The 26,261-nt window shown below is 41.6% G+C and overlaps 1 protein-coding gene across 18 annotated transcripts in view; it reads left to right on the forward strand.

Annotated features, from left to right (window-relative positions):
* Positions 1-19,121, forward strand: part of Cep70 (centrosomal protein 70) — a 53,059-nt gene extending 33,938 nt beyond the window's left edge. For 17 of the 18 annotated variants that reach the window (XM_063265896.1, XM_063265900.1, XM_063265891.1 and 14 more), the window contains 7 exons: positions 9,337-9,442; positions 10,861-11,031; positions 14,174-14,320; positions 14,424-14,592; positions 16,356-16,470; positions 17,103-17,182; positions 18,429-19,121. In XM_063265896.1, coding sequence (XP_063121966.1) covers positions 9,337-9,442; positions 10,861-11,031; positions 14,174-14,320; positions 14,424-14,592; positions 16,356-16,470; positions 17,103-17,182; positions 18,429-18,490 — 850 coding nt within the window. In that variant the 3' untranslated portion in view covers positions 18,491-19,121. The remainder of the gene's footprint in view (positions 1-9,336; positions 9,443-10,860; positions 11,032-14,173; positions 14,321-14,423; positions 14,593-16,355; positions 16,471-17,102; positions 17,183-18,428) is intronic. The other variant, NM_001017470.1, reaches the window with a different exon arrangement.
* Positions 19,122-26,261: the final 7,140 nt, after the last annotated feature.

Raw genomic sequence — 26,261 nt, forward strand, 5'->3', positions numbered from 1 at the left:
ATTTTTTATTTTATATGTTCTTGAGGATTTCATGCATTCATATAATATGGTCATATATATAATTTCCCCTCTACAACTTCCCTCTCCCCTAACATGTCCTCTAAACAACTTTGTTATTTAAAAAAATAGCCTGCCAAATCCATTTGGTGTAACTGGTATGTGCATGGGTTTGATACTCTACCAAGCATGGGGGTCTTGTTGGTGTCCACATCCTCAGAAGGAATGATCCTCCCAGATACTTAATAGCATTAAGGGGTGGGCCCTGGAAGTCCTCTCGCCTGTCTGTGTTAGAGTCTCGTCTGACTTAACTATAAGCACAGGTGTTCTGAGTCCGTGACTGTGATTGTCATGTCATGTTCAGAGTGCAGACTTCCATAGCCTCTCCCCATCCTCTGGGTTTTCTGTTCTTCTGCCTTGTTCCTGGAGCTTTCGGGGTGGCGGAGGGTGACAGGGCTGAGCACTCCGTCTTGTATTCTCAGCTCTGTGACCAGTTCTGCGTCTCTGCATTTCTTGCTGCCCACTGTCAGACGGAATGCTTTGATCAAAGGTGAGCACCCCAGGTGGTTAGGTATAAACATGGATACTTAGGCAGCATTTTGACAACAAAATCATTTATCAAAATAGCAATGGCAGGTCCTACCATAAGACCTCTGAATTCCTGAGTCATGAACTTCTGACAAGTCATAAAGTTCCCCGTGTGTCACAGGCCTCAAATCCAGCCAGAAGGCTGTTGTCCCAAGACACTTTTGGACCAGAGGCGTCTCTTGCCTGGTCAGTCAGTGCTGAGGCATTAAGGCCCAGCTGGGTAGGAGCCTGCATAGCACACTCCGGCTCTCTGAAAACTAGCCAGCATTAGGAGTTTCCTGGGTAGTTTGGGACTTATTTCTGTGTGTCCTGTGGCCAAATTGTATGGTGTTTTCAGCAATAGTGTCTTTAGAGTCTTGTCGTATTGTCCGGTGGGTAGCCAGAGGCAGTAAGAACAGTCTGTGTTGTTCTGGAGACCTCTGGAGCCCCCCTGACCATTAATTCCTAGAAAGTATCCATGTCTTACACCCATGTATTCCATGGTCACCCAAGCAGGTTATTTCTATTACAGAGCTATCATCTTTTTAAGTTGTAATTTCAAACTAGCCTCTCAGCTAGTGGACTTCCATGAGGCTTTTTTCTCTATCTTTAGTTTTGGTTAACTTGTTCTCTCTTTAACCCCCCAACCTCCATGCTTACTTAACTCTTTAACAACAGTTCCCCTCTTCTTTTATTTCACATAAATTCTTCTGTCCCTTCAATTTTAAAAATTGGGTTGTAAGATAGTAGTAGATCGATTCATTTGTGTTATTGGTATAGATATTTCAGTTTTCACTGATAGTTGCTTTTTCTCCTCCCTGTGGAAACACTATTATCACAACTAAAAGGCAAACAAAACAAGGAGGGGTTCATTGTGTATCTACTGAAATTTAGGGAGAAACTTAACTGAGAATTCTGGGAAAGGATGGCAAAGGTTACTCTAGTCAGTGAATATCCCTTCTTACTGTTGCTGTGTTTTGGCTGCACAGTAGGCCTCCCTAGTATCTATGTGGCATTTTAAACACTGGGGCTGCAAAAGCTAAATAGACCTCATTAAGATAGCATAAGGGGGAACGATCATGAAGGAATGGAAAAGGCACTTTCAATACAACATGAATACAGTATTAATGGTGGTGTGCCTGATAGCAGGATGGTGTGGTGGGCAGAGGCACCACAAGCCTTATGTGGTGTGTGCCTGTCAAATTCTTTTTCTACCAATTAAATAATTAAAAGGCAGTAAAGGATCCAAGTTTAGCAGAGCTAATGTTTTTTCCTTATTTGGATATTTTTTTATTAAAATTTCAAATGTTATCCCTATTCCCAGTTTCCCCGCCATAAGTCCCCTATCCCATTACCCCTCCCCCTTCTTCTATGAGGATGTTCCCCCACCCAACTACCCACCCCTTCCCACCTCCCGCCCTGACATTCCCCTACACTGGGGATCCAAGGGCTTCTTCTCCCATTGATGCCCAACAAGGCCATGCTCTACTACATATGCAGCTGGAGCCATGGGTCTGTGTACTCTTTGGATGGTGGTTTAGTCCCTGGGGGCTCTGGTCAGTTGAAATTATTGTTCCTATGGGGTTGCAAGCCCCTTCAGCTCCTTCAATCCTTTCTCTGACTCTTCCGATGGGAACCCCATTCTCAGTCCAGTCGTTGGATGCGAGCATTCGCCTCTGTATTTGTTATGCTCTGGCAGAGCCTCTTAGGAGACTGCTATGGTGCAGGCCCTTCCCAGTTTTGGGTTAGAAAGTAATTTTGTAATGTCTGCCTAGTATAAGTTAGCCAATCTGTTGGGTTAGAGTTTTCTTCTGGGAGTATCTCCCAGACCCACTTTCCTCCTGAGAGAGTAACTCTGCTCTGTCCTGTTCGGGAGGGGTCTTTCCTATACAATGTCTGTTATGGCTCATTCATCTTGTCCCATTAATCTAGTGCCTAGATTACCAAAAAGATCTCCTTTCTTCAGGACTGTCAGCCAGTTCTGAGAAATCTACCCTGACTCCTGAGTCTTGGCTCCACTGAGGTGCTTGAGTACAGTTTGGGTAATGGATATGGACCCCAGATCTCAAAGTGCCCCAGTGCAGGTTAATCCAGTAAAAGTAACTCCCATGTAGGATGAAGTCTAAGTGTGCCATAGAGGTTCCCAGAGTTTTCCAGACCTAAGATATTAGTACTCACTGCGATGTGGGTCCACCATATCATTCCAGTGAATTGAGACTTTTTAGTTACTGGGGATTCAATAATCCATCAGCAGCTACAGGGTAGGGAATTTGGGGTAGGGGGCAATGAGTGGTATAACAGTGGCCTTTGCATACCTGCCCAGTCTTTAGAGGCCTCTGGTGGGATGTTGTTAATGGCCACACAGTAGTGAGATTGCTGTCTAATAAGTATTGTCTCTTGTTTCTCCCATAGCTAAAGAGAAAAGACCAGATATTTTATTTTGGTTGTGTTAAAGGGATTCCTAAAGGGTATTACTTTATTAATTGAAGTTCTAGATATCCCTGAAAAATGGTCCCCTTTATAAAGATCTAGAGTAGTTGGAACAGTCCTGTACTTGATTCAAATTTGATAATGAAGAAACTTGGCATTTTTGGAGGAAGATGAAAGCCCTATATTTTGCCAGGTCTGTGAAATTGGGTCAAAGAAATTAGGCTCCTGGGTGGGACATTAGAATATGGGAAGGTGGGTATTGGAGTAGTTACAAGAATCATCTGGAAGTAAAGCAGAGTGACTTCAGACATTATCCTGAATTATGGGAAAAGTTACATCACAAAGTAAGGTAGGCACAGATATAAACTAAAAGCTACGGCAACAGTAGTGCCTATACATGCTGCTGCTTTGGACACATATGCTCTTCTTTTGTTTGAAGAGCAGCTTAAGGTCCCCAGTGGTTTACAAGAGTAACTGATGTGAGTTGGCCTTGGTCTCAGGATCCACTGATAACTTAGGAGAATCAGGAAAAGTAGTTTAAGGCTTGAGACCAGTGTGATGGATCCATGCATCTAGTTTTGCTGTTTATACTGCTGTACGTAAGGATAGGATAATAGGATATGGTCCCTCCCACAGTGGGTAAGTGAGAGATCCATTTTAATGAGGAGTTTTACTTAAGTCCCTAGAGTAGAAGTGGAGTCTCTGCTGTTGTTCTTGAGAAGGCCCAATTTGAGGTTCCTGACAGTAGTTGCTACAATTTTGCTAGTTGGAAAACAAGGGAAATTACTCGACCATTCCTGGATCCAACACTGTAACATTGGTAAGATATGACCTGCTATACAGTATCTCAAAGAGAATTAGGCCCTAACAGTTAGGGATGTTTTAAAGCTTGATTAGAGGTGTGGAGGTAGTTTAGTCTAAGGAGATCTGGTTTCCTGGATGAGCTTTGTAAAATGCCTCATTAAAAGTTTATTTCCAAGAGCCAGCTGTCAGTCAACATGAAAACTGTAACTGAGGGACTAAAAATGATTATAGGAAAGGCAGAAAGAATATGCAAGAGATAGATATGGGAGGGCTGCTGGTTAATACCATACCAGGAGCAAGTGTATTTTCTCAGGGTCTTTTAAAGGCAGGCAATAGAAAGCATGAGCAATTCCAATATCTATGTTTGACTAAGCCCATTTCCTTTAGGCTTGGACAGTCTCTCAAGGACGTGTGCATAAACAGAGGAACTTGGCAGGATATAATGCACATCTTAACTAAAAAGAAAGACAGATGTCAGCAGACTCATTCATGATTAATCACAAGCAAGAAGTCAGCCAAAGTTAACTCTGTCTGTGCACCCCCCATGTTCCCCTTTTTATCTATACCAAAGCTGACAAAGCTATTGGTGCAGAAAGACTATGCCAGTCCTAGGTGTCTCTTCAAGAAGTGTGGCCCTTTCCCATCACCAGTATGTGAATCTTAGCATCCATGTCCTGTCTTAGGTTACACCACCTCTGAGATATTCTTACCCATCTTTTTTTTTAATCTATAATGGTCAGGCACCTTATCAGTCACAGAGAAGAAAGTTGTTCCTGTCTTGGGTTGCCAACTGAAAACACAGCTCTTACCCGTCATTGGCACGTGAATAATCTTGTATTTGTGGCCTGTGTTAGATTAAAAAGGTTTTCAGGATGAACTTACCTGTCATTGACTACCAGCTTCTGCTAGGGAAGACATTGGAGCTTGAATTTATGCAACTCTGCTTTGATATCTGTGAAAACTCTGATGAGTCCTCTCAAAAGAGCAGGTAATAGACATGCCATAAAAAGGATCACAAAGCCAAGTCCTGCTGTGCCCAGTAAGAGATGTAAACAAGGACCATGAAGGAAAAACGGCCTGTAACTTTTTCAGAATATCTTCTGCAATACCAGCAGCATCAAAAGATGGAGACTTTGCATTTCTTAAACTTAAAACCTTTGTATGCAGGGCTAATAAAACTAAAGAAATATTAGAATTATGCCATATACCTTGAAGATGCCTTTTTACTCTGGTCCAACTGTGCTGACTCTCATTATACATTTTTTAGAGTTATACAAATTCAGATATATCAAGCATGGCATTCCAAATGGCTTCTGACTTTCATTCCTCAGACCTCACCTTCCATGATCTGCACTGTGTCATATAATGCAACAATGCTTTGTTCTAGCCTTCTATCCAAGACCTCTTGTATGCTCAGGGAATTGGTCACATTTTCTGGAAGATGATTAACAAAACTAGCTGCTTGTACTTCTTGTGCTAAAGCTAATGCAGAAGTGGTAGCACCTGCTGTGTTACAAGGAGGATTGCCACCAGCAATTATCAGCCCAGCCATACTTTTGCTCCTTGCCAGAGTGTGAACTAATTCTTCTAGAATCTGTAAGCCTTTTTCAGAATACCATTATTCAAATAAATTTACAGGAATCATAATAAAAGCTGGTTGATATGCTACCATTACAAATTGACCATCATACAGTCCAGAAACACAATTGGACAAAAGACAATTAAAACACTGAACTCATTATTGGAGCCAATAACAAAGGTGACATTCCCAATTAGTAAAAGATTAGGTGGGGTAATGCAGGATGTTACATTTACCTTAACCCCCAGAACCTGTTCCATTTTTATCCACCACAAACATAACATCATACAAGGCAGCTTCCAATTTCCAAATATGTTTCTGAATATGTCCAGAACGAGCCTTCCAAATGCTCACTGTTATTTCCTTTGGTCTAATATTGGGTTGATTTCCAGATCAGTCCATGACTGAGTTGGGATAATCCGTTGCATTAAAGCAAAGAGGAGTATCATTATAGCAGTTTTTCCATTTGATTGATTTTTCTCTGTGTTCTCTGTCCCACAAGGTCTAAAAACCTGAGGCACAGCAGCTCATCCAATCTGAGATATAGGAATTCCCACCTTAATGCTTTGCACTACAGTCTTAAAGATAGTCTTCTTCCAAGTCTGAGGGTGCACAGAAACACATCCAGCATTGGTACTATTTCTAGTAAAACAAATAAGTAGGCTTGACCTATAGCAGTGTAACTCACTAATTTGGAATACTTTCTACTCTCAGACCAAGAAAATCCTAACAACTGAGTGTTAGAAGTCACAAGTACTTCTGGCCTTGACCAGACCAAAGGATAAAGCAAAGATGGGTCAGGACCATATGCCCAATACAGCAAGATCCTTTGTCCCAGCATCAGCATGTCTCACCAGTCACTCTGGCAGCCACCCTAATTCATCCTCTTCTCTCCTCTCCTTTCCTCTCCTCCCCTCTTCCCTCCTTATTACACAGAGGTAAAAGTTGGGTTGGGTGAGCAGTCCAGAGCTGGTGCTTTTTGGTTAAGGCTTTCTTTCTGTTGAAAAGCTGCCTGTGATTCAGAGGGCCATTCAGTCTAAGCACAGGCTTAGGTTTGAGTTTTCTTGAAACTCTTTAAAAGAAAGACATGGCCAAATTCACCGTACCCTGAGATCCAAATTATATAATATCCCCCGACTCCCAGGAAGGCCTTCAATTATTTTAGAGTCTTGGGAAATGGGAAGGACAGCATTGGTTGGATTTGTTCTAGCCTTAGGACTTGAATTCTTCCTGTTAGACTTTGATCAGGATAAGCAACTCTGGTCTGATTTACTAGTGCCTTATCCCATGTCACCCTTTATCTCCTTAACCTTCTTGCTGAAAGGGGATTGGTTCTGAGGTCCAATAGAAAAATCTCCTTGGAGAACCTGTAAAGAAGCCATCTATGTATTAGAATACAATATTGTAATGGTCCAGGATGGGCCCATTCCATTAAATCTTGGGAGGAGAGCTGGCCCAAAGAAGTATAGACTGTCTTGAAGCCTTCGCAGGAGCATAGTCCATGTGACCTGTCCAGCCTTTTGAATAAGTAAGTCCTCAAAGGCATAGGGAGGTTGACTGCTGGTGTATATGGGAATGCAAAGCGAAGCATCATTACTTACACAGTTGTAATGCTGCAGGGAAGAGTCTGAATCTGAGAGACTAGGGACTAGAATCATGGAGTAAAGAGCCTGCTTCATTGATGAGTCTAAGATCTTGAACTAATTTCCACTTGCTGGCTTCCCTTCCTTACTCTCAAGATAGGGATATTGAATGGATTTTATCATTGAATTAATGATCCCTGTTTCCTTAATATTTTATTGATGAGCCCTTCCCTAACTTCCTTGTTTTAAAGGATATTTTCTCTGATGCAGAAAATGGAAAGGATCTTAGAAATGAATGACACAGGGATGATCTTAGCCTTCCCTATTAGTTCCCCATTTGCCTATGCTATGAGCAATTTCGATCGTATTAGCAGCAATGTTCTCTTTAGGGAAGAAGTTTAACTTTGAGTTTGACCAGGATATCTCTTTTTAAAGAGTGGCAGGAGTTTGGGGGGACTATGAAAAATAATTGATAGAAATAGAGATCTCCCTATTAATAGGCAAGGGATTAGGTAAACAATGCTGAAGCGGCTGGCCCAATATGCCCCTGATGATAGCCTTTTGGGGGGAGGGGTCAGAGACAAGGGGGAAAGGGAGGGCACGAATTGGGTTACTTTGTTGATGAGGAAATTGATTTGACTTTATTCCACTATAAAAACACAGGACTCCTCAAGTTGGATTGATCCTTGGACCTCTCATTGATTGGGAAGGCATCTAATCTTCCAGTTATCACCCTTACAAATAGGGAAGGGTCCTGGGGGAGGCATTTGTCTCTGAGAACATTCTCACCTGAAATGGCCTTCCTGCCTGCTTAAGAAACATAAACCTAATGATCCTCATTGTGTTTCTTGAGGACTCACCTGCACAGTTGCCGCAGTTCGCCATGGCATTTGTCCTTTCATCACTCCTTCTCCTGGAGCCTGTTATAAAAGCCACTATCCAATGATTTGCCTGGTTCAACTACCATTTTTTGGAGTTTTCTATATATCTAGGGCTAATTCAGTTGGGCGTTTATCAAGTTAGGTGATATCTGCCTATGACCCTGGTTCTACATTAATATATATTTTACAGCCTCTTGAAATCATCGGAAGAACATTGTGGGAGTCTCCTTTCCTTCAGCATACTACAGTCAGTTGGGCATAGTTTAAGGGCTTAATTGCTGACTCTCTGAGACATTCTAGGCTGCAGTAAAGGAGTTCTGTTCACCTCTCTGATTGAATTTAGAATTGGATCAGAACTGACTCTTGGGGATATTGCTCTCTCCCTGGAAGTGTAGAAATCATCACCAGCGTGGACGTCCTAATCTACCGCTTACCCCTCTGGAGATGTCAGAGTTTGCTCTGACAGTAACGTGTCTGGTCATAAAGTTCTAACTGTTCAAAGGCTGGGACATATTGTACTTCAACAGAGCTCTCCAGGTGTCTGCTTTCTTTTAGTTGAGATAGAGAACAGGAGCTCCGTGCATACAGGTTGTCCCATATTCCCCTCTAGAGAACTGCCTAATTGAAAATATCTTTTGTGGTAGGAAAGGGGGCAGTGTACTGTGGCTGGCTACCTGGGGACAGCATTTCCACATTTGGGGGGAGGGTCTGGTCTGTCAAAGGATTGCAGATTGGGGGTCAAGTAGCCAGAAAACTTGAAGGGGGGTGAAACAGTTATGTTGGGCAGTTCTTAAGTTTGGGGATTTGGATAATTCTTAGGAAGTTCAGACCAGGGCAAAGTTCCTTGCCCTCTTGACTCCTTTTGTTTTTGTTTTTGTTTTGGATGAGAACACATCACAGCCGAAGTATAGGGGTCCATTTTACATTATTGGACCAATTCAGGGTGATCCTTCAAGTAAAAGAACAATTGATCATATGGTGTCTTAGCCCATTTTCTGTCTAGAGTGGGGTGATGGTATTGTAATTTAAATGGCCTGGTAGGGGGTGGGGTGGAGAATTTTTTAAGACTGCTGGTCAATCTTACTCCAGTTTTTTAAGAGGCACAGGAGGGGAGAATTTGATGTGATCTTGAATAGGGTCAAATCCATCTTAAAACAGCAGCAAAATAGAGCATCCATGAAGAGACACCTCTCCTCCTCCTCCTCTTCCTCCTCCTCCACCCTGTGCCTGGAGGGATGTCTCTGGTCCAGGAGAGCCCTTGTGGTTTTAGAGATTGCTTATAACTTGTGACCTATTGGAAGGAACTTTTCCAGTGACATTATGGCTTATATTTTACATTCATGCATATTTAAAGTTTGCACACATGCGCATGCACACATACAAGTAAAAAGATGTAAGGTTTTGGAGAGACCAGCTGGATCATTGGCTTAATCATGTTAGTCTACTAACATGCCAAGAAAGCATTTTTATTACCTCGATTTTTTCCCTCCTTTAGATTACAAGATCTTATTGGTCAAAAAAAATCTGATGACATGGAGAAAAAGGATGAGCCCAGCAAAGACATCCACCAGCAGGCTCTGGTTGACCAGAGATACTTTCAGGTATTGAGTGGCTGATGAAAAGGCTGGTGTTTGTGGTGCTCCTTGGTTTGAATTGCAGTGTGATACATTATCACTTTATAAGGAATGTTCGTACAGACAACTGTTGGCATCTGTGAGTGGCTGATTCTGTGGTATTTATCGATGCCTAAGTCTGCAAAATCCCTTATATCATGGCATTGTGTTGTGACTTTAATGTGTTAATGAAACCCTCTATAGGTTCATGTGTTTGACCATTTGATTTCTATCCATTTAGAAAGGTGATAGAACCTTTAGGATGTGGAGCCGTGCTGGAGGAAGTGAGTCACTGGGATCAGGCCCTGTTGGATAGCTTGGTCCCATTTCTTGTTTACTCTCTACTTCCAAGTGTGGATGCTGTGCCCCTGCTGGTCTCCAGCTCTTGCCACCATGCCTTCCATGCCTGCTGCTGTGCCTTTCCTGTAGGATGGATTATATATCTCTGCAACTGTGTTGAGAATGGATGGGACTGTGTTATTCTGCCTGCACTTGGCCATGTGCTGGCATTAGAGTACAAAGAGGAAACAAAACAAAACAAAAATAGTGGTCCTCTTACGAATTGTTTGTTTTATTTTATTTTGTTTTGTTTCTTAGTAAATTCTGTGGATCAAAGCAAGACCAACTGATATTCAGAGGGTAAAAAAAAAAAATCCATATTTTGATGGGAGAACCTGCAAATCATGGCACAAATACAAAGCAAGGAGAAGAAATAGCTGCAGTCATTTTTGTAAACAACCTAAAAGTGTGCGTGCATAATGTGCCGTGTCCGAAAGCTGCCCTGTGATCTTCTGAAGCTCAGGCAGCATCGACTCCCTAAGCCTCTCGGTTCACCCACTGCCTTCCTCATGTTTGGTGTCAGGGAAAAGACGATTGTCTTTCCACTTTGGTTCATAACTTGGAGAAGAATATTTTTAATTAATTTATTTATACATGAGTGTATAATAGAATTGGAATGTTGAAATAACTTATCAGTGACCATAAAACAAATGCTTGTGAACAAGCCTGAGCAGTCAGGCTCTCAGAGCCCCTGTTCTCTGTAGCTTTCCCTGGACAGATGGCCACCAGCATCTCCTGCTAGCCCTAGAGACCCTGGGCAGGCCTTCTGGGAGAGCCCTGCCTCAGGAAGGACTTGCAGCATTTTTTTAGGAATTATTGGGCCAGCTGGCCAGGACTTCTCTATAGAATGTGTGTGTGTTAATGACAGCTTTCAAACCCAAATAATTAATTAATTTAAAATTTATTTAGTTTTTCTTAGAATTTATGTGTTCATGCTGAGACTGCATTTCCACAGTAGTCACAGATGTCTGGGCATGGTTTGTGGACTCTGGACACACACCTTTCTCGTGCCTCAGTTTGTGCAATGTAGACAAAATCTTAGCTACAAATACTGCCCGTGCTTACAGGTGCTGTGCAGCATCGATTCAATCGTTCATAGCCCACGAGCCCCAGGAGTCATTTACAAACAGAGCAAAGAAAGAGCCCAAAACCGTAGTAAAGATGCTGTTCAAGAGTGTGGATTCGAACATCTTGTTCCTGTAATAGAAATGTGGGCAGATGAACTGACATCCTTAAAGGTACGTAGTCGGATAGTCTTTATATGTTTGGAAAATCTGTTGGGCTTGGCTTTTGTTGTTCTTCATAAAGCTAAAAAACCCCACTTTTCTTTTTTTTTTTTTTTTTTTTTTTGGTTCTTTTTTTCGGAGCTGGGGACCGAACCCAGGGCCTTGCGCTTCCTAGGTAAGCGCTGTACCACTGAGCTAAATCCCCAGCCCCAACCCCACTTTTCTAAAATTGAAATATTGCTGCTTTCGTATTTTGTTCTGATTTGTTTTTGAGACAGACCGTAGAGTGTAACTGTATAGTCCTGGCTTTTGTTCCAATTTGTTTTTGAGACAGACTGTAGAGTGTAACTGTATTGTCCTGGCTTTTGTTCCAATTTGTTTTTGAGACAGACTGTAGAGTGTAACTCTGTAGTCCTGGCTGGCCTGGAACTCTTTACCTAGACCAGTCTGGCCTTGAACTCACAGATAACCTCCTGCTTCTGACTCCTGAGTGCTATAATTGAGGGCAGGATCCACCATGCTTGACCTTACGTATTTCTAATCTTGTAAATTGTTCTTTTGATAAGCTCACCTCTTCCAAAACTCTAACACAGAAAGTTCTCTCATTGAGAATTTGTAGTGGATCCATCTTTGTTCCTCTGAGCCCTTCCATCTTTAGCTCTCTTCCTGTGGATATCTATGCTGCCCATTTCCTGGCTTTTGCACATGCTCAGATCAACGTCTTACCCTTACTCTCATCTTAACGGGGAATAGCTTTACAGTCTTCACATGTTACTTTTCTTTCTCAGGACTGAGTTTATTGCTGTTTATTTAATCTCAGGAGAAGTTGATTATTAACAACTAGGAAATTAGATATATTTACATTTGACTTATAGTTCATTGTGTATTTATTATATAACTTGAGTTTATTACATTTTTATTAGTTTATTGAGAAGTGGTTTGCTATAAAGTTAATAGTATTGCCTTTGTGCCTTTTAAATGTTGGATTTCTTTCAGTAACCTATATTATACAAAATTCTACTATGGTTAATAAAGATACGATTCAGTGATAACATTTGTCAGCATTTTGTCCTGTTATCTGAAGACACTTGCTAAGAGTATGTGACCTCTTTAGGAACAAAAAGTTGTATTTGTTCTTATATGCCTCAACGTTCTTCATGATACAAATCAATCCATATTATTCTAGAATAACTATAGTCTCAGACCACTAAAGGGTTTTTTTATTGTTTGTTTGCTTGCTTGCTTTTTGTCTTTGGTTTTTTTGTTTGTTTGTTTGGTTGGTTGGTTTTGTTTTTTGAAACAGGGTTTCTCTGTATAGGCCTGGCTGTCCTAGAATTTGCTTTGTAGACCAAGCTGGCCTCATACACAGAGGTCCACCTGCCTCTTGAATGTTGGGATTAAAGGCATGCACCACCACACCTGGCTTGAGTTTTTAATTTGTAAAATTATGTCTGTATAGAACCTATGAAGGAATCTTGGCACTCAGCCCAAGATTTATTTCCTTTTTCCCCCTTAGGATTTAGACAGAGCCCTACACTATCTAAGCATTTTTGGTCAAATGGCTGTGGTAAATTAATACACTGTTTTATAAGCCTGAGTCTCTCAAGTTTGTTTCCCAGAAAAGGGTGGGGTGGAGATGGCTTGTGGACACTGTGGCATGTCCCACTCAATGCTTGGCCAAGAGCCCACTGTAGGGATAACAGTGCTAACTCTGCCTTCCTCCTTTTCAGAAGAGTTACAATAGAAACAGCCCTTGCTTTCCATCAGAAGGGAAAAACCAAATGAGAAAGGAGACAAAAGGAGGAACCAAATTTATAGATACAGTTAATTTTTCTATGTGGGAGATGGGAAAGTATTACAAAACTATGAACATAAAACTCAGACTAGGTCCTGGAAGAATGGCTCAGTGGTTCAGCGCTCTTCTGAAGGTCTTGAGTTCAATTCCCAGCGGCCACAAGGCTGCTCACCACTGTGTAAATCTGTTTTCTAGTGTAAAGATGCAGACAAAAGTCCCCAAATATACACATACTCCATTAAAACAGACTCAGATGAACTGGACAGATCAAGCACACGAAACATGGACTTTAGATAACTGTGCAGTATATGATTAGAAAAAACTAATGCAATAAAGGTGGACAGCCTGGTGCAGTACAGGTGTATGCTGTGGGTGACCTGGACACCAGAGTCTGGTTGAAAGGGCATCACTGATCATAGCCCCAAGCAACGTGGGCAGGGGTGCTACATTCTGCCTAAGGTGTGGTTTTTTCAATAGGAGGCAAGGAGTCAGCCTTACAGTTAGAGTATTAGAAGGACATGAGGCAATTGGCTAGAATTAGTCACTTCTGCCACCCAGGAAGCTCGTGGCCTTTAACAGTGCTTCTAACAGTGCAGATTCGGGATCAAGTTAGTATGTGAAGTTGGAAGAAGCCTCATATGGAGAGTTAGCGTTTTCCCCGAGTACCCAGAGACACTTGTTAAGACTATGTGACCTCCTTGGGAAACAAATAGCTGTATTTGTTCTTACATACCTCAAAGCTCTTCGTGACACATGGATACTCAGTTGATATTTATCTATATTATCCAGAGTAACTGTAGTCCCAGAGCATTAGATCCTCTGGAACTAGAGTTCTGAATGGTTGTGAACCATCATGCAGTGTTGGGGACTGAACCTGGCTCTTCTTGTAAGATCAACAAGTGCTCTCACTGCTAAGTGTTTCTCCAGCTCTGGGTGTGGAAGCTCTTAGAAGAGGGAGGAGTTCTGAGCTTACACAGTGGTTTTGTACCACTGTGAAAAGAGGAAAACCATCAAATTGTATACTTAGTAAAGGTGAATATTTTGGTATGTAAATCTCATTTCAAAATTGCTGCAAAAATATTTAAAACCTAGACTAGAAATATGACTCAGTGGTAAAATATTTGCTTTGTATATGTGAGGAAGGGCCTGGACTATCTCCAGCACTGATAAAATAATTAAAAAAACAATAACATTATTACTTAGAACAGCCTTGTTTTAAATTGGCAGTGGTATTAAAAAAGTACTGATGGTGGTTATATAGCTATGTGTTTTTAGGCCCCCATGATTACTGTGTTATTAGTGTTACTATACAAACTATTCTGTAACCAATAATCCCATGTGCTTTCTTCTGTTGTAAAGGATTTGTATAAGTCCTTAAAAATACTGTCTGCAGAACTGATACCTTGGCATAATTTAAAGAAACCGAATGAAAATGAAGGTGTCAAAGTAGGAGATCTGTTGTTAATGGTAGATACCATGTTGGAAGAAGTTGAAAACCAGAAAGAGGTAACATTTGATACTTATATAATTGCTCTCATTTTAAAGGTTTATATTAACTACTTATTATTATTTCAACTTGTAAACTACCCTTTTGACCTTCTTTGTATAGACCAGCAGCATGCCAAACTCTCAAACTTTGCAAGCTATTGTTTCTCACTTCCAAAAGCTGTTTGATGTGCAGTCTTTAAATGGAGTCTATCCTCGAATGAATGAAGTGTACGCCAGGCTTGGAGAAATGAACAACGCTGTAAGAAACCTTCAGGAGCTCCTGGGATTAGGTGATGACCCTTTGTCAGTTGGGGCATTGATTTAAGAATTATTCCTGGGGCTGGGGATTTAGCTCAGTGGTAGAGCGCTTACCTAGGAAGCGCAAGGCCCTGGGTTCGGTCCCCGGCTCTGAAAAAAAGAACCAAAAAAAAAAAAAAAAAAGAAAAAAAAAAGAATTATTCCTAATAAAGTAACAAAAAATAGGTTTGGGTTTTGGGTTGTTTGGGGTTTAGGGTTATTCTGGGTTTTGGGTTGTCTGGGTGTTTGGGTTTGGATTTAGAAGTTTGGAGGGGGAATTTGAGTTTGGAGGTTTGGGGTTGGGTTTGGGTTGGGTTGAGTTCGGTTGTGTTTGGTTTGGTGACAATGTTGCTTTGCTCTCACTCCAGCCAAAGCTGGCCTTCACCGCCTAGTCTTTGTCTTTCACCTTCCAAGTGCTCAGATTGCTTGTGGGTACCAGCAGACCTCACAGAACTCCTATTAATTACATACGCATCAATAAACAGAACCAGGGGAAGGGCTATAGCTTAGTTGGTAGATGCTTGCCTAACATGGATGAACTCTGGGTTTGATTCTCAGCACTAAAAAAACAGGGCATTGGCGGTATAGAGTCCAAGGTATGGTCTGTAGAGTCCAAGGTATGGTCCATAGAGTCCAAGGTATGTTCCATAGAGTCCAAGGTATGTTCCATAGAGTCCAAGGTATGGTCCATAGAGTCCAAGGTATGGTCCATAGAGTCCAAGGTATGGTCTATAGAGTCCAAGGTATGGTCTATAGAGTCCAAGGTATGGTCTATAGGGTCCAAGGTATGGTCTATAGGGTCCAAGGTATGATCCATAGAGTCCAAGGTATGGTCTATAGAGTCCAAGGTATGGTCCGTAGGGTCCAAGGTATGGTCCATAGAGTCCAAGGTATGGTCCATAGAGTCCAAGGTATGGTCCATAGAGTCCAAGGTATGATCCATAGAGTCCAAGGTATGGTCTATAGAGTCCAAGGTGTACACATACTCAGGAGATGGAGGCAGGAGGGTTATAAGTTCAAGATCACAGACTGTAGAGTTGCCTCACGGGTTAAGGAGCCCTTGCTGTGAAATTGTAAGGACTGGAGTTCATATCCCAGCACCCTTATAGTAATGCAGACATGCCCCAAGTCTCTGTAACTCCAGATCCAATCACTCTTCTGGTTTCCATGTGTGCAAAAGCACTTGTGCACACATATATACATGTACACACTCATATACACTTGCAAATAAATCCTTTTTTTAAAGATCAGTTCAGGATCATTTTTTGAGACATAACAACTTCCAGGCCAGCCTAGGATTCATGAGACCCTGCTTAAGACTACCACTCCCAGGGCTCTGTGGCCAGAACACTTTCTCTGTAATCATGAGTACCAGAGTTATGATCCCAAGCTGGATATCTTTACCCAATACAAATACCTTTACCTAGCTCTGAGGAGAATGGAGACAGAATTGTTGAGCCTAGCCAAGAAAATGTGAGCTCCAGGCTCAAGGAGATAGTGTGCCTTAAAGAAATGGCGAAGGGTGATAGAGGAAAGGACACCCATGCTCCTGGCCTCTGTTGTTTCAGAGTTCACATACCACAAACATGCGTGCACACTCACAGACACACAAGCATGTAAACTAATAAAAATAAATCTTAATCCTCGCTGCCACAAAAGTAAAATGAGTATAATTGGAGCAGGGAATGTTAGATGAGTGTAATGATTTTGGGAATTCTTTAAAAATGTATCTTGTGCTTTCATTCCTCTTTTGCAGACAGTTCATCGTCATTGTGTATGGTGGTCAGCACCGTTGGGAAGTTGTGTAAGATGATTAATGAAGATGTCAGTGAGCAGATTAAACGAGTGTTAGGACCTGAAGACCTACAAAGGTATCTGTTAGCAGTGCGTCGGGAATGCATGAAGTGGTGAAAAGTAAGGGCCCCAAAGCTGTCCAAGTCACTTACCTTCCGTTTGCAGTGGCAGGGCCCTCAGGGCAAGTTATACATGGAGAAATTAAGTTTTTACAACCAACTCTTGAGTTGTATTATAACCTATCAGTTATTTCTAGGACACTACCAAAACTACTTAATAATTACTAGTTATATATATTTTTTGTTTAGAAGAGAAATATTAAGAATTTTTAAAAAACTGGGCACCACTAATATAGAACCTGATATTTTAAAAAGTACATAATGGGAATGTGTGTGTGTGTGTGTATTGTGTGTTTATATGTATAAGTATATATATAAACATATAAGTCATATATATATATATATATACACACACACATACACACATGTGTCATCTATATATTCTGCATGTTTTCCAGTAAAAACCCTTATACAATCTGGCAGTTGGGTTTTTCGCATTTAATTTTTTTTCACTCTTGGTCTCTCCCGTCCTTCCATTGTTTTATTGACCACTGGTACTTAATGTTCAATTGCATACTGAGTAGAGAAGTCTGTTTTTAGCAAATGTTCTAAAGATGATGTTTTTTATAAACTATGTTTGTTTTAAACAGCATTATCAACAAATTGGAAGAGCATGAGGAATTTTTTCCAGCATTTCAGGCTTTTACTAATGATCTTCTTGAAATCTTAGGTGAGATGTCTGTTGATGGTGGCCGACTCTTTCTTGGAAGGTGTTGCTGGACTTGAGAGAAGGGTGTTCCTTAGACACTGGGTTCATGTCTGTCTTTAGGTCTTTGGGAAATATTAACTGCTTTGCAGGAAGACTTGGTTAGGATTAATTCATAGAATAGAAACAGCCTGTAAGGAGACAAGAACTATCCTCTTTCCTTTTTAAAGATGTGTGTGTGTATGTGTGTGTGTGTGTGTGTGTGTGTGTGTGTGTGTGTGTATGGTACTTGCCTGTATGTATGTGTGGGCACAGTGTGCAGTCAGGTGCTAGAAGGGGTGGCCTGATCCCCTGGGTCTAGATTATACTCAGTTAGCTATTGTTGGTGCTGGGAGCTGACCCCAGGTCCTCATAAGAGCACCAGGTGCTTTTAACTGTGTGTCATCTCTTCAGCCCACTGGGACTATCTTATTTTGAAAACTTCTCATGAGAAATGGCATTATTCTGTAAGACTCTCAGTTCTATCAGTGTTTATAAAAACATGACCAAGCAAAATAAGCTAAAAAAAAAAAATGTAGACCCCGCTGCTTAGAGCCTTCCAATAGGGTTGGTATCTGGCTAAGGGAAATTAACTTGCTTCCTCAGAGAACAAGAACTTTAGAAAGTGAACCCTGGCTTGGCATCACTGAAATCTGATGTCTTAGAAGGAAACTCAATCTCAGAAACAACCTGAACTGCTTTGTCCAGAAATCCCAACCAGGATAAGCTGCGTCCCTGAGGCCTGTTCTGAGGTGTCATACACCTCTTACTTGACAAATCTCCCCAAAGAAGGGCTGAGAATACTCCGATGAGACTAAAAGAATCAAGAAGGAGCACTGTACTCATTAAGGAGAAATCAATTCCTAAATCCTCAGGTGGAGACCCAGAAATGCATGTCTTGGATGCATGTTGGGAACTATGGTGCTTACGCGTTCACTGTACAGAGATTTAAAGAGAGGTCAAGGTATCAAACAGCCAACTGGACGTGTTAATAAGTCTGAGTCTGATAAGATCGATGCCAGAGTCAGACGGGACGCCCCAGAGCCTCTGTCAAGCACCTGAGGAAGGCAGTGGTCATCTGAAGCCAGTCTGGGAGAGAACCCTGAGCACAAGAGCATTCCTGCTGTTTCTGCCCTTGTGTTTGAAGCTTGTTGCTGTGTAGAGCTTCTCATTTTTATGAGCTGTTCACTAGAAACATTACTCTTTATAATTCTCATTTTTTCTATTACAGAAATTGATGACTTGGATGCCATTGTACCTGCAGTAAAGAAATTAAAAGTGCTTTCATACTGAAAACAATCACATCAATTTTACTGTGTAAATTGCATTTTTAACATTTTAAGTATTTTTAAAGGACTGATCCTGAGACAGGGTTATAAATGTATCAGCTCTCAGAATTCATCCTCTCACCATTGGCCATATATGGTCGGTCTCAATCCATATAATTTTTATTTTTGATTATTTAATAAAATGTAGCTGTTGTTATTAAAATAGTAAATTAACTTTAGATCCCTTAATCATTTCCTAAGCAATGCTTGAGTGCTCTAAAATGTAAGGAAGAGACTGTAACAAAAGAGACTCATGAAGACATTGCAAATTATAGAAAGTTGCATTTAACTTCAAGGTTTAATGACCCTTTGGTCAGAGGAAAAAGAATGCCAGTTGCTTTCTAAGTCCAACCAATAGGAAGCCTTTGTTTTCCAGGCAAGGACTAATGGGCATATTCTATTAAGATAAGCTTACAGCTGTTGGCCTGAAAAGCAAGAAGAAAAGGTTTTGTTTTTGTATCAAGATAGGAAGTTAGTCATGGAGTGAAATAGATGCTTAGGTAGAAGTCTTTCTGTGTCTTTATTTGCAATACCATGTAATGTACTTTTATAAAGAAATAAGATCACAAATAAAGATTTTATGAAGAATTTCCAAATGTAAGTGTCCTTAGTGATTTATTTGTATTGCTAACAAATGAAGAGTCGTATTCTCTCCCTAGGCCGAGATGCCCTTGGGTATTACTCCTTACTGCGTGTTACTGAAGAGTCCTGTCTCACTGCTTTCTGCTTGGTCTCTAGTCTCAATATTCAGTCTGATGGGGTGGGAGGTGCTCTATTGCACACCCACAACTACAAGCTACTTTGGGACCCCATATTCTTCTTTTTAAAATGCCATGCATACTAGTTGATACATAAATTATTTTAAGCATTTCCGGGAAGCAGCATAGTGGCATAGAGAGTACCAATAAACAGGGATTCAGACTGCTAGGAATTGTGACTTGGACAACATAAAATAATACCTTAGGTTCCTTCTTTAAAATCCTTTGCTTTGTCACCCTGTAGCTAAATTTTCTAAATAGTAACCCAGCGGTTTTCAACCTTCCTACTGCTGTTACCCTTTAATTCAGCTCCTCATGTTGTGGTGACCCCAACCATGAAATTATTTTCATTGCTACTTCACAACTGCAATGTTGCTACTGTTATGAGTTGTAATGTAAATATCTGTGTTTTCTGATGGTCTTAGGTGACCCCTGTGAAAGGTTCATTCAAGTCCCCAAAGGGGTCGTGACGCACAGATTGAGAAACTGCTATAACTAACCCATACTCTAGAATGTTTCAATGGACTTGTTTTAAAAGACATTGGGTTATTTATTCTGAATGATTAAATTACTCTCAAGAAATTTTTGTGAGGATTGGAAGTCTTTCTAAAACTTTTTATATGATTTAAGTGCGTGTGTTCCTTAGGTAACTCTTAGTTTAAAACAGAATTTTTCAATCCTTTTCCAGAGGACAGGAATGTTTTGGAGCCGCCTCAAGGGCCATTAAGGACTGTCACACTGATAGGTGTAGTTTTAGACCTTGCTATCATGTCTTTTATCTAATTTTAATAGTTTAAAAATATAAAAGTACTGCAGTTGTTTCTGATTTATATAGAGAACTATGTAAATACAAGCACTTGAAAACACCCCTTTGAGAACAATTTTGATGTATAATAGCTACTCACGAAGTGTACAATTTAGCAAGTTCTGGTGCGTATCTGTGTTTGCAGCGCTTTGGTGGTTTGAATTGAGACATCTGCCATGGACGTAGCTATTTGAACACTTGCCCTCCCCCATTGGTGTCATTGGGGAGGCTATGGAACCTCTGGGAGGTGGAACCTTACTGGAGGAAGTACATCGCTGGCAAATACTTTGGGTATTTATAATTATTCTCTCTCGCTTGCTTTTTGTGATGTGAGCTCACAACAGCCTGCTTCCTGCCACTATGACTGCTGCTTGCTGCTAAGCTTCCCTACCTCAAGGACTCTACTGGAACGGTAAGCCCAAATAAACTTCTACAGGTCGCCTCGGTCATGGGTCTTATCACAGCAACAGATAATGCTATTTTGCTATCTTTACTGTAGAATTTTTTCAGACTATGATTTTTAGATGAATTTTAGTATATTTCACATGTTATTTTAAAAGTTGAATTTCTATTATGGGTACATTTTACTGTTGTGTTGTTGATACCTATATTCCTACCATTTTTTATCTGCTTGATTTGTCAGTTTCTAGGATACTAAAATGTATATAAATTTGCTGAATTTTATTCTATTTTGAGCCCATTTTCTAAGCACATATAAACTGATTTATCTTAATTATTCCTTTTTACCAGCTACTCATGTTTACTGCCTTAAATGTAATTTTGTTTTTCATTACATTATTATTTATTATTACAGTTTTGTTTGAGAAGGGACCTCACTCTGTACCCCTGACTGGTTTGGAACTCCTAGAGATCCACCTGCAGCTGTCTCTTGAGTGCTGGGATTGAAGGCATGCACTGCCCTTCCTGGCTTTGTTGCTTTTTAAATTACATCTTCAAGTTTGTGTTGTGTATGTTTATGTGTGCACATATGTGCCATAACATGCCTGTGGAGGTCAGAGGACAACTCACTATAGTCAGTTCTCTCCTTCCCCTATGTGGGTTCTGGGGACTGAGCTTTCCTTGATAATCAGCTGTGCCTCATAGTAGTGACTGCCTCCTTGAGGGCTCTTACACCTCAGTTCATTCACGTGCTGGCACCTTCTCTACCATCCGTTTCATCTCATGGGCTTTCTGCCTTTCAAGGAGCTGACAGTATCCCATGCTGCCCACAAAATCTCAACAAGCTCCTCAGTCCAGGATGAGCCAGCTGCCTATAGGCTGCCTTCAGTTCAGAATCTAGTGCTGTAGCTTCAGTCCCCAGCAAAGGAGAGTTCACCCTCAGGAACCTCAGCCGTGATCAAGAAGTAAACCATTTCATCTTCTGGTGGGCTGGCAACAGCACCCCCTAGCTTATTTGTGCATTACCCTGCTGGTTAGTCTTCTACTTGACCCAAAGCAACTTTAGCCAACCACGCTGAACTAATCTTACAGCTTGCTGTCTCTCAACAGAGTTAAGGAATGTTGCAGGACTGAAGAATCCAGTGTAACCAGTCAATCCATCCCACCAGAAGCCACCTACTGACTGTAGACAATCCCAAAAGGAGAGGCAGGCAGGACCAGAAAAGTACCCACTGCCTAAAATATGGTGAGTAGCCTTGCCCCGTAGTAAAAGTTATTCTTCAGAAATTGGAATATCATCTATGTCCAGTTGCTCAGTTTCTATGTCCTAGAGCCTTACTGAGAGTCAAGAAGAGCCTTTCAGCTTCACGCATACGTACATATGAACCAGATGTGCTCCCACAGTCCCAGGCCTCTGCACCTAGCTGCTTGGTTTGGTTTTCAGCCTAGCTGATGTCAAACAAGAACCTGAAATGTCTTTGTCTTGACTCCTATGGATCTTTGGTTGGAAAGTGGTAACTCCGTTCTAGGAAGCAGTTTCTACAAGCCATGTAAAAAAATCATGGAAGATTCAGAAGTACCTTCCAACCCTTCATTTTCCCTTGGGCTTGAGCAACATGAGGGCAAATGTTGCGGGAAGAGCTACCTTCTCAGAAGGAAGCCTTTCAGGGCTCCATGGCAGCTATAAACAAATGGGATGGAAAGGAAAAATGAGTACCATTCTCTTGGTACTCGGTATCATTCTCTTAAGAGTTCTTGGTCTCCTCCTGACTCTTGTGCTGACCATGCCTCTCTCTGATCAGCTTTCTCACCTCTGTGTGGTCGTGGACTGCTTGGAGGCCATGACTTGGTCCTGTACGGTCTGTATGTACTTATGATCAGAGTGTTATTTGAGGTAGAAGCAATCTCTGCAGAGTCTGAGTCCTGAAATAAAAGGCCCTGATGTGCCTATTTCTAGAAGGATGTGCTGGGTGGTTCCGGGTCAACTTGACACAGGCTAGAGTCATCAGAGAGGAGTGGCCTCAGTTGAGGAAATGCCTCGAGACCCAGCTGTAAGGCATTTTCTCAGTGCTCAGTGGGGGAGGGCCCCGCTCACTGTGGGTGGTGCCGTCTCTGGACTGGTGGTCTTGGGGAGCAATCCGGTGAGCAGCACCTCCATGATCTTTGCATCAGCTCCTTCAGGTTCCTGTCCATTTTGAGCTCCTGACCTGACTTTCCAGCAATCTGGAAGTGGAAGCTGAATAAACCCTTTTCTCCTCAGCTAGCTTTTCGGTCATGGTGTTTCACCACAGCAGTAGAAACCCTTCTTATTGTAGATTTGTGTGTCACTGACATACATTTGGATGTTGAATAGCCATGATTAACCCCAACCTGTCCTGCACTTGAGCCCGAGGCCAGGGGCTATGTAAGCAGCTCCCTTGCTCTGCCTTCTCTCACTTAGAAATTACCTTTGCAATTTTGATTTCATTCCCTAATTGCTCAGAGCTACAATTGATTTTAAAATCTATCTGTACTCAGCAGTCTTGCTAAAAAGCATTCTGGTCAATTTGAGCAACTTAACCCTTTAGATTACTTTAGATTTTGTATGCATGACATTCTCTGTACTTGTATATAAGCTTTCTAGACTATATATATTCAAAATTAAAATGTCTGGTGTTAAGGGGAAGGTGCTGTGTGAAACCACTTGACTGCATACCATGCAGCTTGAGGCAGCACTGTTTATTGGCTAACGATGTGAGTGGAGAATTCTCAGTGATTTTTGAGTTAGCAGCATTAACCATAAAAGTAGTTGGTGTTAGACACACTTGTTCCTTTTCTCGCCTCACCACATGGGCTGCAGTGTGCGGTTGAGTAGAAGCAGTCTTGTTTTAACCCGTGTGCTACCGTTCATATGAACAGAATTGAAAGTATTCTTTGGCATTTCCTTTTCATTTTGTCTTTTAGGTTGTTCTCTTTGAAGCAACATGCATCGCTGTGTTTTATTTCAAACTATGAGTTGCTCTTCTAGGTTTTTCAGTATGCTTTGTTGTGTTATAATGAGGCCTTTTGACCGCCCTCTCTTTATTTCATGTTGTTTTTCTCTGTACCCTATCTCCTCGTTGGGAAGTGGTTCATTAATGTCTCTGCATTACTGATTTGGAAGTTTCATACCTCAGTTGTCCCTTTTTGTTGCTTTATTTTGCTGATCATCATAAATTTTTGAATATATACTTTGTCATACAGTAGACAGAAGTAAGTAAACATGAAAGATTAATATAAGAATTTCTAACTAATAAAAGGTGGTTGACCACTGAAAGGAAAGTAAAGAAAACTTACCGGTCCTGAGCAACAACTTGCGAAAGCTTATACTACCTCCCAGAGCTAAGGGGGAGCAGGCGAGCCCTGAGCTTAGAAACATGGCTAAGCACCTGTGCTGGGCTGAGTCAGCCCTCGGGTGCTGGCACAGGACTCCTCAATGCACTGAGCTAATCAACCTAAGATGGTGGACTGTCGCTAACACAGACAGCCGGGGCTGCTGGCAGAGCCCAAGAGGTTGAGTTACTAGTAAACTGCCCAGAAACCATCCAGCTAAAGAAACCGCTCATCAGAAGAAAAGCTGTCATCTTCTTTTTCCTCACAGTAGCCGTCCTTTGCTCTCGGTTGTCACAGCCTCACGTCAATCCTACTTCAGGGATGCCATCCGAAGCTAAAGGTAACTGCCCACCCTCGTGCTGAGAGCTCATGCTCTCAGGCTCTGCTACCACAGCCAGGCCCTCCAGGTCAGCAACACTGCCATAAATCCATGTAGATGAATTTTTAAAGATGCATTTCTCATTGTATACATGGGAAGGGGCAGGGAATGTGCATATGAGTGCAGGTGCTCATGGAGTCCAGTAGAGGGCATTAGTTCATCTACAGCAGTGATTCTCAGCCTTCCTAACACTGACCCTTTACTACAGTTCCTGTTGTGCTGACTCCCAACCATAACATTTTGTTGCTACTTCATAACTGTAATTTTGTTACTGTTATGAATTGTAATGCAAATATGTTATTTCTGGCAGTCTTAGGCAACCCCTGTGAAAGGCTCAACGGACCTCAAAGGGGCGGAGACCCACTGGTTAAGAACCGCTGCTCTAGAGCTGATAGGTGGTTGCAAGCCACTCAGTGTGGGCCCTGGGAACTGAACCCTGGTCTCTGTAAGAGCAATGCATGTTCTTGCTGCTAAGCATCTCTGCAGCCCTTGTTTTATATTTTTGTTTTCTTTTTCTTTTTTTTTTTTTTTTTTTTTGGTTTTTTTTTTTTTCGGAGCTGGGGACCGAACCCAGGGCCTTGCGCTTCCTAGGTAAGCGCTCTACCACTGAGCTAAATCCCCAGCCCCTTTTGTTTTCTTTTTGAGACAAGATTTCTCTGTGTGGTCCTGGCTGTCCCAGAACTTGCTTTGTAGATCATTCTGTCCTTAAACTCAAGAGATTTGTCAGCTTCTGTCTCCAAAGTTCTGGGATTAAAGGTGCATAACATCCTGACTGGCTATAATTTAAGTTTTACTGTATCTGTTGGGTTTTTCCCCATGAGGACTTGAATACTTTTAAGATGTCATGTTTTCCTTCTTGCTGACAGCTTGTGACCATCATTCCCTAAGTGTCCTAAGTGTGGGCTTTGTGCTTGCCTATCAAGGCTCCACAGGGTTTCAAGTTCTAAACCAGCTTTCTAGTTTAGGGGTGTTTTTACACCGGCTTGATTGTGTATACTGTCAGGCCCTTTGCTCTAATAGCTGAGAGTAGCTGTTCTCTATGCTGCTGCTAACGGGTCCTTGTCCTCATGTGATGCCTCTCTGGTGCATGCTAACAATTTGGTCTCTATGCTGTACCGTACTCTAGGTTTTCTCTTTATCATCACTAGAAACCTCACCTCAGATACTTTTACGCTGACCATGTTTGTTGTCTAACTAGGTGTAACTACTTGAATGAGAATGTCCCCCACAGGCTTAGATGTTTAAAGGCTTGGTCACCAGTTGGTGGCATGGTTTAGGAGGTGCAGCCTCGTTACAGGAAGTGCTTTGCTGGGATCCAGATTTGAAAGTTTAAGGCCTCAACCTACTTGTAGTTGGTGGTTTGTGCTTTCAGTGTAAGATGTGAACTCTTAGTTTCCTGTTCCTGCCACCACACCTGCTGCCTGTAGCCATGCTACACCATGCTTATGGAATTCTCTAGAACCATTGGGTAAAGTGAGTCCTTCTGAAAGGTGCTTTGGCCATGATATTCTGTTATTGCAGAAAGGTAAGTAATATACAGGTTCCTTATGTATTTTGGGGGAGTGGCAGGTTTTCCCACCTGTCACCATCAGTTCTAGGCTGGCTAATATTTATATGATAAGTCCTTTCTCTTTGGCGCTTTTCCATTTTCATACTTGTCTATTTAGGGGGAAATCACAGTGTCATTAGTGAGGTGGGTGTCAACGGCCATATTTTATTGTGAGACTTCAAGATAGAAATGTCAAGCTCAGAGGGGTTGTTGGCTCAGTCAGAACAGTATGTGTTTTGCAAATATAAGGACCTGAGTTTGAGCCCCAGAACTCACATTATTATTAAAAACAGATAATGGTGGTGCATCTTGTGTTCCCAACGCAGGGGAAGTTGGAGATTTGGATCCCTAGGATTCACGCTGGCCAGCCAATCTAGCCTACTCGATGAGTTTCTGGCTAGTGAGAGATCCTACCTCAATGAAAAAAGGGCGGGGGTATCCTCTAGTTTCTTTCTCTCTGCACACACAAATAGAAATGAAACACACACACAAATA

The sequence above is a fragment of the Rattus norvegicus genome, chromosome 8, assembly GCF_036323735.1.
Source record: "Rattus norvegicus strain BN/NHsdMcwi chromosome 8, GRCr8, whole genome shotgun sequence".
In the NCBI taxonomy this organism is placed as follows: Eukaryota; Metazoa; Chordata; class Mammalia; order Rodentia; family Muridae; genus Rattus; species Rattus norvegicus.